The 12,910-nt window shown below is 42.3% G+C and overlaps 1 protein-coding gene across 2 annotated transcripts in view; it reads right to left on the bottom strand.

Annotated features, from left to right (window-relative positions):
* Window positions 1-3,951: 3,951 nt before the first annotated feature.
* The window catches only part of net1 (neuroepithelial cell transforming 1), a 43,419-nt gene continuing 34,460 nt past the window's right edge, over window positions 3,952-12,910 (bottom strand). The window contains exons 1-9 of one of the 2 annotated variants that reach the window (XM_079655212.1): window positions 11,897-12,163; window positions 9,188-9,295; window positions 8,905-9,069; window positions 8,417-8,479; window positions 8,043-8,216; window positions 7,552-7,809; window positions 6,318-6,488; window positions 5,947-6,133; window positions 3,952-5,690 (exon numbers count right to left, since the gene is read on the bottom strand). In XM_079655212.1, coding sequence (XP_079511338.1) covers window positions 5,230-5,690; window positions 5,947-6,133; window positions 6,318-6,488; window positions 7,552-7,809; window positions 8,043-8,216; window positions 8,417-8,479; window positions 8,905-9,069; window positions 9,188-9,295; window positions 11,897-11,989 — 1,680 coding nt within the window. In that variant the 5' untranslated portion in view covers window positions 11,990-12,163 and the 3' untranslated portion in view covers window positions 3,952-5,229. Of the gene's footprint in view, window positions 5,691-5,946; window positions 6,134-6,317; window positions 6,489-7,551; window positions 7,810-8,042; window positions 8,217-8,416; window positions 8,480-8,904; window positions 9,070-9,187; window positions 9,296-11,896; window positions 12,164-12,910 lie in introns of those variants that run through there. The other variant, XM_079655211.1, reaches the window with a different exon arrangement.

Below are 12,910 nucleotides of genomic sequence, written 5' to 3'. Positions count from 1 at the left end.
GTTTCATATCCAGGGAGTTTCCAGTGCCTCCTAGCATCTGACTGATTAAGAAAAGGATGTTTAAGGGAAATAGAAACCTTTGAAGATAAAGAGAAGCAACACATCTTGTAATCAGAATCAGAAAAAGTATTGAGACCTTATAAAAATGACATGTTGGGGCTTTTTTTAAATGTATAATTTCACATTAAAGTGCTTGTTGCACAGTGCAATTGCAAACAAAGTAAGCTAGCTCTTGTCTTCAGAGACAATCCCTCTTTATATGATCTCCACTCTGTGTGGGGATGTGTGGCCTTTTCATCATGCATGAGCCATGAGTGAATGAATTCATTGCCCACGTGTCCAGCAGAGCCTCTACAACAAGTGGTTGTGTGTAGTTGTGCTCATTTAAATATGTTGCAGAGGTTGCTGTTCTCCAGCTTTACCGACCATTTTGGTTACAATAGGCCTTATGTCATCCACTCAGTCTGTAATAGTCTTCGCTGGCAAGGCAGTTTTAACTGGCCTTTGCCCCACCGAAATTATCTCCTTCTTTTAACAGGACATTTTAATTAGGCCTACTATAAAAATGATTGAAAGAATGAAACCATAAAATCCCTGCACATTGATACTTCAAGCATTTTCAAACCACCTTTTACCATAAGAAGTTCTCTCGAGATCACAAGATGTCGTTATCAGTCAAATAAAATAACTGTTTTCCAGATAAAATGAACGACATGCTTAGGTCTATCTTGCATCATTGATTAAACATGAAGACGTTAATCTTCTGCAGCCAAGAAGAAAAGGGTTTCCTTTAAAAACTCTGGATTCGGCTACTTCTACCTTTTCCAAGGACCTAATGATTTGAAAAAAGGCTGTTCAAGTGCTCACACTAGGTATCTGCTGATTTACAAACGTCTCTTTTCAAGTTGCAGTGTGTAGGAAAGTCTTTTTTGTCCCAAAGGACTCACGTGGCCGACTGAGGGACTGAAATAAAACAGTTTGGCCTTCATGACAAATGCTGACCTCAATTTGGTGTTGATTTGTCATTTGGAAAATCCAAAGCAACGAACACAGCATACTTGAGACATATACTTTATTCCTTAAAATGAACAAAAGTGAATCCTGCCACCTCAGCTCATTGTCATGTTGGCAAGTACCCAGAATCAGGTCACTTCCACTTTATGGTTACGGTAAAAGTGTCGGATCAGTAAGGGAAGTTTCTGCTTCCTTTATCTGATCTGCTTCATAATGACTCGAGGGCAGGTCACACACTGAAGCTGTCGGGGTTTGTTTTTGGAGATTTTGGTTTTGGTGGTGGGAGACAAATGGGTGTCAAAGGATTTGTTTTTGACGGATCACTGACAGGAGGCTCAGCTGTCTGTGTCCGTCAGTAATCCCTCCCAAAGATCTTCAATCGATGAACTGCTGAGAGGGACGTTTCTGGAGAGAGCGGCTGTAGCAGTTTACATAAGAAACAAAAAAATATAATATGTTGAAAAAAATCCCCCCAAAAACGACATAGGACACGAAAAATATGAAAAAAACGACGATAAATATCTAAATAAATGACATAGTGTCAAATGTTGTGTATCCATCATACGTTGATGAGTACAGTTTCTCCATAATTGATAACAAATGAGAGATAAAAAAGAAAGATTAAGCCTTATTTGTAAAATAAACTGATGAAATTATCCTTAAATAGGCCAGCTTTTGAATACTTGGAAGACTTGACTACGTTGGAAATGATGAAGTCATTATCCGGCATCCATCACATTGTGCAATACACATTAACTTCATTAAGATAAATTAAAGCAAATATGTTGTGGAGCTGCTTTGCTGCCGAGGAACTCAGCAGCTCCAACTTCACCTACAATATTACTGGTACATGTTCAACTAAAGTAAATGAGTGTGGGGAGAGCATGAGCAAATGTTTGGAGAATGATAACTGAGGCAGTCTCGAGACCCTTTTACTGCCAAGAGACAAAATAAAAGGGATGGAAATCTGCCTAGTTCGAACACATTTCAAAAACCCAGTGATGGCTAAAATGAAGCTGTCTGACTTTACTTTCTTCCAAGTGATCACTTTACTAAGGCCTGCTTTAATCATCACAGCTACACATTACATTCCCGTTTTAAATCCTTCAATCTGTATTCATAATAACTCAAACATTTAAGAAGCTCTTTTGGACCGTTTGTCAGGTCATCCAAATGGAAATCACAGACCTGACCAAGTGGAGCTTTTCTTTTAATAAAGACTCACAGTTTGAAAAACAAAATCCTGTTTTGGCAATGTTTCTCTTGGCACCAACATAGGCTACTGTTTAGTTAGGAGTTAAGCACGCCTCATAAATCAAGGGGTAGTCTATCTCCTTTTTAGGAACATTTTTGGGAAACACTTATGTTTTCTAGTGTCAGGTAACTCTTAATTTAGATTAGCATGAAAAACCGTGAGCCTATTCATTTAATTTGAGCTAAAATAAATTAATGCCAGTTTTCATGCTAATGACCGAAAGCAGGGAAACAGCTAGCTTACGTGCTAATCCAAAACTTAAAAAGTATTAACAAGCAGAGACGATCCACTATTTGTCTTAAAAACTTCAGTAAACAAATGACATAATATCTTTAGATTAGTGAGCTTTACAGGTGCTAGTATGTACATGAATTACTTTTACACAAAGCTAGTTCTCTCTGCTCATTCGTTTTGCTAAGCTAAGCTAAACGGCTAATGGCTCAGGATTTAGCTCAAGGCGTCAGACTTTCAATGTTCATGTGAAAATAAATTACCTTTTTTAAATCAGTAATTGAGGCAAAAACATAAACACTTATTTGCTTTCTGTCTGAGAGTTTCAGGTGTCTCTTCATTTAGTTAGGCATTAAAACGGAGCCTGTCATTTTAATTTAAGCTATAACAAATGGCTGCCAGTTTTCATGCTAACGAACATTAGCAGGGAAAGAGCTAGTTTACGAGCTAATCCAAAACTTAAAAGGATAAACAAGTAGAAACTCCAGGTAAATCCATTACTTGTCTTTAAACTTAGTAAACAAATGACATAATACATGCAGATTAGTGAGCTTTACACGTGCTGGTATGAACATGATTTGTTTTACTTTTTGACTAAGCAAGTTCTCTCTGCTCAGTTGTTTTGCTAAGCTAAGCTAAACCGCTAATGGCTCGGGATTTAGCTCAAAACGTCAGACTAGTTGTGGAAAGAAATCCCATTTTGTATATCAGTAAATGAGGCAAAAACATAAACACTTATTTGCTTTCTGGCTGAGAGTTTCAGGTATCTCTTCATTTAGTTAGGCATTCAAACTGAGCCTGTCATTTTAATTTAAGCTAAAACAAATGGCTGCCAGTTTCATGCTAACGAACATTAGCAGGGAAAGAGCTAGTTTACGAGCTAATCCAAAACTTAAAAGGATAAACAAGTAGAAACTCCAGGTAAATCCATTACTTGTCTTTAAACTTAGTAAACAAATGACATAATACATGTAGATTAGTGAGCTTTACACGTGCTGGTATGAACATGATTTGTTTTACTTTTTGACTAAGCAAGTTCTCTCTGCTCAGTTGTTTTGCTAAGCTAAGCTAAACCGCTAATGGCTCGGGATTTAGCTCAAAACGTCAGACTAGTTGTGGAAAGAAATCCCATTTTGTATATCAGTAAATGAGGCAAAAACATAAACACTTATTTGCTTTCTGGCTGAGAGTTTCAGGTATCTCTTCATTTAGTTAGGCATTAAAACGGAGCCTGTCAATTTAATTTAAGCTAAAACAAATGGCTGCCAGTTTTCATGCTAACCACTATTAGCAGGGAAAGAGCTAGTTTATGAGCTAATCCAAAACTAAGCTAAGCTAAATGGCTAATTGCTCAAGCTTTAGGTCAAGACGTCAGACTAGTTTCAATGTTCATGTGAAAAGAAATGACCTTTTTTAAATCAGTAAATGAGGCGAAGACATGAAACCAGAAGTTCAGTTGCAAATCTTACACAGATCTTTATTGTTCTTTAAATACATACAGTTCGTAGCAAAGCGAGTTGCCCTTTCTTTTTCTCTTCTTCTCATATTATGCACATATCCAAAAACCTTCTCTTGTCTCCTCCTTCCCCTACATACTTTTTTCAACTTCACTCGTGGTATTTTAACCACCTTTTATCCTTCTGAGCAAGATATCACATCAACTTCAACAAGTTTAATATCTTGCCCTGTCCATCTATTTCAGTCTTCTTTTATCCATCGGTTCTCTTTTCTCTTCAGCCTTCAACAACCTTTTCTTGTTTCCATTTCTAACCAGTCTTTTACTTATAATCTGTCCATTTCCTAGGACAGGTAAATACATCCTGCTACTGTAGTGTTCACAAATAAATCTCCATGCAAATTGCTACTGTACACTCAAAAGTGATCTGTTTCATTTTGAAAAGTCAGCTTTTTGAAAACCAACATGGCTCAGTTCAAAATTTTGTTTCAAAACAAAACTCCTCATCTCTTCCCGACATGATTTGACATAAAGATGATTTGCTACCACTATTTTTCATTGTGATATTTGTTCAAACAGAGACTGAATCTGTCTCTGGATTTAAATAAATGCCTCTGATGGCAGTATATGCATAAAAATAAAAATAAGTGTCCAGGTTTTTAACATCTGTCATTAAAGGAATGTATAAAAATAAGACATGTCTTCTGATTCATCTAAAATCAGAATTGAACAGATAATTTGTATATCTTCGTGTAGTACATCTCACCATTTTCAGGGACGCCTAATTAACATTCTCAAATCTTCAATTAACTTCACCTAAAAAGCTAAAACAGTGCTGTTTTATGATATCTAAAAAAATACTACAATAGATTTTAGAATATAAAAATGTAAAACTTTCATTAGCCCCCCCCCCCCGAAAAGGTCTAAAATAATGTTTAAATATCAAATTAATAGTAAACAAGATTGAATGCACCACCTCTATCTTCAAGAAATCAACACACTCAAGACACACGCAGATACATGTGTGAAATGTGTGTGTTTGCTTCCCTTTTTTTTTAAACTGGTGGAAGCTGTGCATCTCTCCACAATACTGGGATGCACTTGGATGGAGGGGTAAAGTAAATAGCTGCCGAAGAGGACAGTAACACAGAACACTGTTGTAATAATAATAATACGCACACATAACACATAAATACAAGTCCCACACTTCTCCACGTTGTCTTACAAAAAGAACAAAATGTCCACCAAGGAGTCCTTTCTTTATCTCCTCGATTCACACCATAGTCTCTTTTCTCTTCCCTAAAGAACAGAGAGATTTCTTGTCCTTTTTTGATTTGTTCGTTGTGGATATTAAGGAAAGAGGCGAGGTTGACGATGTGGTCGACAAAGATGACAACGACGATGGTGAGGAAGGGGGCGGCGTCGTCGTCGTCGTGGGACTGGGGTTTGCGCTGTTGCTAGGCGAGCAGGGGGCGGATTGAGTCGTCCGCTGAGGGCAGTTCTCGTTCACTTCCTCCATGTGTACGATGGCCGACACTGAGGAAGGACGGCGCTTGAAACGGGTGACGTTCGCAGGCGGTGACGGCGTCGAGGGCTCGCCGAGCGGCCGGTGGACGGAGATGGCGCTGCGGAGGCAATTCAACCACTGCTGCTTGTGGAAAATGTCGTTGACTTGCAGCGTGTGCGACTGCGCCTGGCTCGGGTCTGGGGATCGCACTCGGAAAATGTTCTTAGCTGAGGAGAAAGAGGGGGGGGGGGGGGGGGGAAATGGAGTTAGCTAACTGCTATAATTTACAAAACCCGAGTCTTTACCCACTCACTGCCCGGCATTTTTATTTATATTTACTTACACTTTTAACTATTTTATCTGTTTTATTGTGTTGCTCTGTTGAAGGAGCTTGTGACTTAAGTTTCTCATTGCCATGTCTACACTGTAGCTATGTACTAATGACAATAAAGCTTTGAAACCTTGAATGAATCCGAGCCTCACCTTTGTCTGCGTTGCTGAAAGCGCCTCTGAAGGATCCGCCCATCCTCACATCTCCGTCCTGCAGGTCCTCCAGAACCAGATCGTGCACCGGGAGTGGCTGACGGTAAACCTGGAAACACTGGCGTTCGTTCCTGGTGACTGGTCGGGTCATAACCAGCAGCTCGGTGAACAGGAACACGTGCAGCTTCTGGAAGGAAAACAAGAAAACAAGGGGGAATTAAAATCAGGATATTTTACGTAACCATTTACTAAGATTTCTGGAAGCTGTGATCAAAGTGAATACTCATATGGTTCATCCTAGGAGCAGTTACAGCCTAAATGCCTTATATGGGATGTAATGTTCTTGATAATTGAAGAAGAGTTTTTCTTACCGTGCCGCTCTTGTTTCTCAGCTCTCCGTGACACAGCAGGCTCTTGCACTCTTCGATGAGAGGGTCTTTCTGCCGGTCGTCCAGATACTCCAACTTGTCGATGTAATACTTGCACTCAGACTCTCCCTTCTTCGTGTTGATGTCGGAAAGCACACCTTGCATGATGGTGATCTGCAAAACACAAGGAGTCCAAATATTAGTTTCTACTTTCAACCAACTATCAACTATCTGTGTCTGGTTTCTACCATCAACCCTCTGTGTCTGGTTTCTACCATCAACCCTCTGTGTCTGGTTTCTACCATCAACCATCTGTGTCTGGTTTCTACCATCAACCATCTGTGTCTGGTTTCTACCATCAACCATCTGTGTCTGGTTTCTACCATCAACCCTCTGTGTCTGGTTTCTACCATCAACCATCTGTGTCTGGTGTCTACCATCAACCCTCTGTGTCTGGTGTCTACCATCAACCCTCTGTGTCTGGTTTCTACCATCAACCCTCTGTGTCTGGTTTCTACCATCAACCATCTGTGTCTGGTTTCTACCATCAACCATCTGTGTCTGGTTTCTACCATCAACCCTCTGTGTCTGGTTTCTAACCATCAACCCTCTGTGTCTGGTTTCTAACCATCAACCGTCTGTGTCTGGTTTCTACCATCAACCATCTGTGTCTGGTTTCTACCATCAACCATCTGTGTCTGGTTTCTAACCATCAACCATCTGTGTCTGGTTTCTACCATCAACCCTCTGTGTCTGGTTTCTACCATCAACCATCTGTGTCTGGTTTCTACCATCAACCATCTGTGTCTGGTTTCTACCATCAACCCTCTGTGTCTGGTTTCTACCATCAACCCTCTGTGTCTGGTTTCTACCATCAACCCTCTGTGTCTGGTTTCTACCATCAACCCTCTGTGTCTGGTTTCTACCATCAACCATCTGTGTCTGGTTTCTACCATCAACCATCTGTGTCTGGTTTCTACCATCAACCCTCTGTGTCTGGTTTCTACCATCAACCATCTGTGTCTGGTTTCTACCATCAACCCTCTGTGTCTGGTTTCTACCATCAACCATCTGTGTCTGGTTTCTACCATCAACCATCTGTGTCTGGTTTCTACCATCAACCATCTGTGTCTGGTTTCTACCATCAACCATCTGTTTCTGGTTTCTACCATCAACCACCTGTGTTTGGTTTCTACCATCAACCCTCTGTCTTATTCTGTTTCTGCGTTTGACTTACCGCTTCCTCCAGGCTGGCGGCGTCTGGATGTTCTGCTGGAGTGTGTCTCAGGATTTCTTTAAGCAAGAGTGGGTATTTGACCAGGCGGGAGCGAGGGATGTCCAGGAAGCTCCACAGGTCTAGTTTCCTGCTGAAAGGCGACTCGAGGCAGCGCTGCAGGAAGTCCTGAACCCGCCGGTCCTGCTTCTTCTGGTCCAGAAGGGCCTTGGCAGCCAGCTGGTTACTGCAGTAGTCTTTGTAGGCGTTTAACCTTGGCATCTGGAGGGGAGATGAAACACTTAATAAGGCTGTCTTTCTCACTGGAAACCAGGCAATGGATCGCGAGTAACAGGATTACGTAATTAGCAAACAAAGAAAGGGTGTAAAAAAGAATGATATATTGTCGGTACCGTCTAAATTTACTTTGAATGTACACTATTGTATAAATGTAGTGTATTTCTAACTGTGTGTTCATAAAGGGTCACGTTAATTGTTTTTGATAGAAATCTTACCCAGTCTACTACAATCTGTCCGATCTGTCCCACAGTCCCATCCTTCTTTGTGGCTTTTGACAGGAGCACAAGGAGATCTTCATGCAGAGGGATGTACGCGTCCAGGTTTCCGAAAATGTGATTGAGCTCCTCCTCCGACATAATGGAGAGCTTCAGCATCGGGTCGTGGTACGCCTGTGTACGAGAGGAGAGCCAAAACGTCAAATACAAACATCCCAAAAAGGCTAATAATAGCTTGTGAAGAGCGGCGCAAGAGAAAAGACAGAATAATAAGTCCTCGTCTTTTAATAGCTGCTGGCTTGGCTGTGCCTGCCAGGCTCTGATTTAATCTGTTTGTGTAATGTGTACTCTCTCTGCGATGTTAAAGAACAAACCTTGCGTGCGAGCTGGAGGTCCTCGATCAGGTCCTGTTCTCCACGAGACAGCTCAAATATGGCCTGAGGAAGGAGAACAAAAAGAGAGTTTTTAAGCAAAACACATAAATCAAGATGTCATCACGTTACAGCAACTGATAGACTAAATGTTAAACCGCACTGCTGCCAATGAATGAGGTCAATTTGAAGTATCTCCCTCTCCTGCTTACTCTTTAAAGCTATACTACGTTTCTGACAGTTGGCTAAGATGTCTGACACATGCAGGACAAGTGGGTGTGTAGGCGCTAGTTAGCTTCTCAGGTGAATGTGAACCTCGCACAGACGGGGAAACGAGCACAGGAAGGCTTTTTTAGCCCCATTTAGACTGTTTGACACAAATACTGCAGGGATATGTGAAGCTACTCTGCTAGACAGGAGGGTTCACCACCGTCTGGAGTTCTGACTTCCTGTTAGTCCTCAACAGTTCATGTCTCGGTGCTGATTCTCACCTCCTGCCGCTTGATTTCTTTGGTGGAGAAAGTCCCCTTCTGGTGGACGTCGAGAGTCTCCGACCACAGCATGCTGTTCCTCCTTTTGGGCGGTGTTGGGGCCGCTGCCTTGCTGCAAGGCTTCTGGGGAACGCCCGGCGACTTGCCATCGCCCCGAAAAGAGGCCTGAAGAACAGAAAAGAGGAAGCCCCAGAAGTCAGACATGTTGCAATTCGAAAGCCACGGTTGTTTCGTTGCCCCCAAGGAGCTCCCTTTTTTTCTACGAGATGTAACGGGAGCTTACCTGGATGGTTTGGCCGAAGCGCCGGACGGCCCCAGTTTTCACCGGAGAGATGAGATTGGCTAGCGACGTCACCCTGCCGAGAGGACGGACACGCTTTGTGCTGGGTTCCTGCAAAAACAAAGAGAAAATCAGATTAGTCAGGCTATTCCATCGTATCTCCACGACACGTCTAAGAAACGTTTTTTTTTTGCCTTTGTGCCACATGTATCTTTACTGTTCTTATGTGGTCGTCGTAATATGGTCACGCCAATAAAGCTCCTATGAGTTTGAAAAGTCGGAAATGTTCATTCTGCACCCTGAACGAATCGATCAGTGATGCCATTTTCAGACCTAAGCAGTGAGTCCAGACGCTCCCTTGAGACTTCCTTGTGATAAACCACACCAAGTCCAGCCATAAATCCTCATTATTGACTTCTCTTTGGGGCGAGGAAACAAGAGAAGCCTGAGCCGAGGTCGAGCAGCGGCAGACAGACTGGCGGACGGACAGAAAAAGTGAGAAGCAGATCCAGCAGCTGTTGGCCCCATCATGTGAAGAGACCCCCGAGCACAAAGAGCCTTTCTGACTCTGCTACGGAGGGGAAGGAGGGCCTGGAGGAATTCAAGGAATGCACGAGACCCTTCTCTCAGCTGTTCAACACCGGCCCCCCCCCCACACACACACACACTCTGCTACTGACCTGACAACAGCTACAACTCCCCTGAGGTTGGATTTATTCCTTAACTTAAACAGTGTGTGATCAAGGCTTCGCTTTTTGTCTACAACTGTTTATCTGCTTGAATATATATTGAGCATTTAATAAAGCCAAATGAAACAGGGGGGGGGTGTCTTTAGATTGCTCTTAACAAGTATGCTGTGTCAAGAGTAAAAAAAGACCCCCACGGCAGTCATAAACAGACGGTGAATGCGCGCCCCTTTTGAAGTGTTTACACAGCGTTCACGGCACTTTTAACGGCTGCGAGTTCAGACAGGCTCTCTAAAAGGGCCTCGCGTGAGAGCAGCACTACACCTGGGCCAGGTGACCCCCCCCCTCTCACCAAGCCCTGAGGCTGTCAGAAAGAAGAGAAGGGCTTGGCCTCGCTCCAACAACAACAGACACAGAAATGTAGGTAATGATTTCAGAGCCTCTTCAAAAAACACTAAAAAACACCAGGAGACAGCCACAGCCATAATTAGCATTTCTGGAGATTACACCCCATCCAGATCTTCACACTAATGAAGGCTCTGAAATGAACACCGCACCGCTAAAAAGGCCCGATATGTGTTCTCCTGACTCAGGCCAAATGGGGTTTTGCCTTGGCTCAGCGAATCTGGGAAACAGAGCAGCCATTGAAGGCTTTTCAGGCTCTGCGGACACAGCTGGGAAAAAGATCCACTCCGTCTGGTTTGCGGCGGCCATGCAGTCTCAGCCTGCAGACTTTGAGGATTTTTGCAAAAAGCCCTCTAGTGGCAGGGGCCAGGCAAAAGAGACCCCACAGCTTTGACTGTACCACGTGCAGGGACAGGGTTTTCAATTGGGACCTTTAAATCTCAGTAGACAAAAGAAAGTATTGTAAAAAAACAATGTCCTGAATGTCAGTAGTGCTTTGTGAACTGGCCCCAGAATAACAAAAGACCACTCGTCCCAGTCTTTGTTTATTTGCAGTAAAGTGAAGCAGCGCAGACGGACAGGGAAAGTTGCTATTCCTGGCAGTTTGACCAAAAAAAAGTTACGCTGAGTCTGGATGACTTCAGGAAACCAGACAGATCCGGGGTTGGAGCTGCTGCTTTTGATTATCAGAGGAACCACTTTCCAGACAAACGTATTGTCCATGTGTGGTGCACTCTTTTCAACTTCTAACCCAAGATTACAACCCTTTAAATGTCAGGAGTTTCCCCCCCCCCCAAAGTGCTTCCTGTGTTCTCCCTTTGATGTCACTTTGGTGAGCAAACATGCCAGATGTGACCCTGGGATAACAGCCGATAGGAGACCAGAACAGTCACACCGCAGACGAATGCGTCGAGGAGGTCATCGGCAAGTCAGCACAATGTGGAAACTCAGAGTGAATCATGTGTGCAGCTTCATTGAAGAGCAGGACTCACTTCTTGAATTGACTTCTCTTTTATCAAGTGGTTTACTGTCAATGAAAGCACATCTTCCTGAAATCCAAAAGGGAACAATGCACTTCTTAAAAGATAAAGGAAGTAGCTAAAGCTGTGATTTGTTTTTTAAGTAGCACACCTTGGTTTCCACACCTGTTTCTGCAGCTTAAGGAATGCTTTCAGGCTGCTTTGCTGCATTTGCATGACAGATAAGTGGCTTTTTTTTTTTGTTTTGTTATGTCAGAGGTCAACAGAAACAAAGTCATTGTAGACATGGGTGCTGACTGGGAGTTTACCCCCTGCTGCTTCACTGTTTGTGTCCATATCCCACCTCTGCTGGGATGCATATTTAAGAAGAAGACAGGGAATACACAACCACTAAGAGAGGTCAATCGACTTGTTAACCTTTTCGTAGGTGCGGTGAAACTCAATGATTAACTTTAGTATCTCAAACCTCAGCCTAGGCACAAAGTTCACCTTCGAAGAACACACACACGAACAAACACAGTGTGAGATAAAAACAGGGATAGGCGCTGATTCACTCGCGATCTGACACAAGAGCCTGACTCCATTTAAAGGACATCCGTGTTCAAACATCTTAAAAGTAGAAATATCATTTGCATGCTCACCTCTGAGTCTTTGCTGGCTTGGTTCTGGTAGTCTATCACTTGCAGAGTCCGTTTGATAGGCACCAAGCTACCCAGTTCATCGTAAGCCACCATAGCTTTCAATAAAAAACACAATATCCTTTTTTTAATCCTTTGACGAGTCAGCTTCAAGTAATCCACATCCGAGAGGGAAAAGGGAGACGGTGAGTTAAATACATAAATAAACCTTCTCCATGTGAGGTTTGTGCTTCCCTCAGTCAGGGCTAAGCTCACTCACACTACTTCTAAACTTTGTTCTGAGGTGGACTAGGAGAGGGAGGGCTTTATACTGAGAGTTCAGACAGGGAGGAGCAAGCTTCATGGCTGGATATGATGTGGGATGGGGTTTATGTGGAAGCAGGGGGGGGGGCTGCCCGCAGGCTCTGTTGATCTGTCCACTAAGACTCAAACAGTAGTGAGAATTTCTAAGATCACGAGTAAAGCTTTCTACTAAATGAAGTTGACACAAAACAACTCAGATAAGGGAAGGAAAAATACTGAAACTCCTGGAGCTAGGTGAAGGGTTGCAGTGACAGCTGAGAAATGTAGGATTTGCATTCTGACTTTCTAGATTTGAGGGGAATAGAGATGGACCTGTCCTCACATTTGAGTTTAAAAGTGTTGCAAAAAATATAAAATAAGATGCTGCTTTTAGAGAATTAACTTTAATATCAATGCAAACAAATATAACTTTTTCAACAGTTCAACTTCTGTGGAAACTGAGAAATATTTGGCTTGCATTCTGATTTTTTATATTTGAGAGGTAAAAAGATGGACCTGTCCTCACATTTGGGTTTTAAAGTGTTGTAAAGAATATAAAATAAGATGCTGCTTTTAAAGAACTAGCTTTACTAAAAATGCAAACAATATTAAATAGTAATTATTCAACAGTTCAATTTATGTGGAATTTTGATTACCATTACAGCCTAAACAATTAGAAGATGTTTCTTTACTGATGTTTTAATGCATTTTTAAAATTAATTAAAATGACATTTT

The sequence above is a fragment of the Notothenia rossii genome, assembly GCF_949606895.1.
Source record: "Notothenia rossii genome assembly, chromosome: 10".
NCBI classification, from domain to species: domain Eukaryota; kingdom Metazoa; phylum Chordata; class Actinopteri; order Perciformes; family Nototheniidae; genus Notothenia; species Notothenia rossii.
Note: the sequence above shows the minus strand (reverse complement) of the source record. Positions and strands in the feature narration are given on the sequence as shown.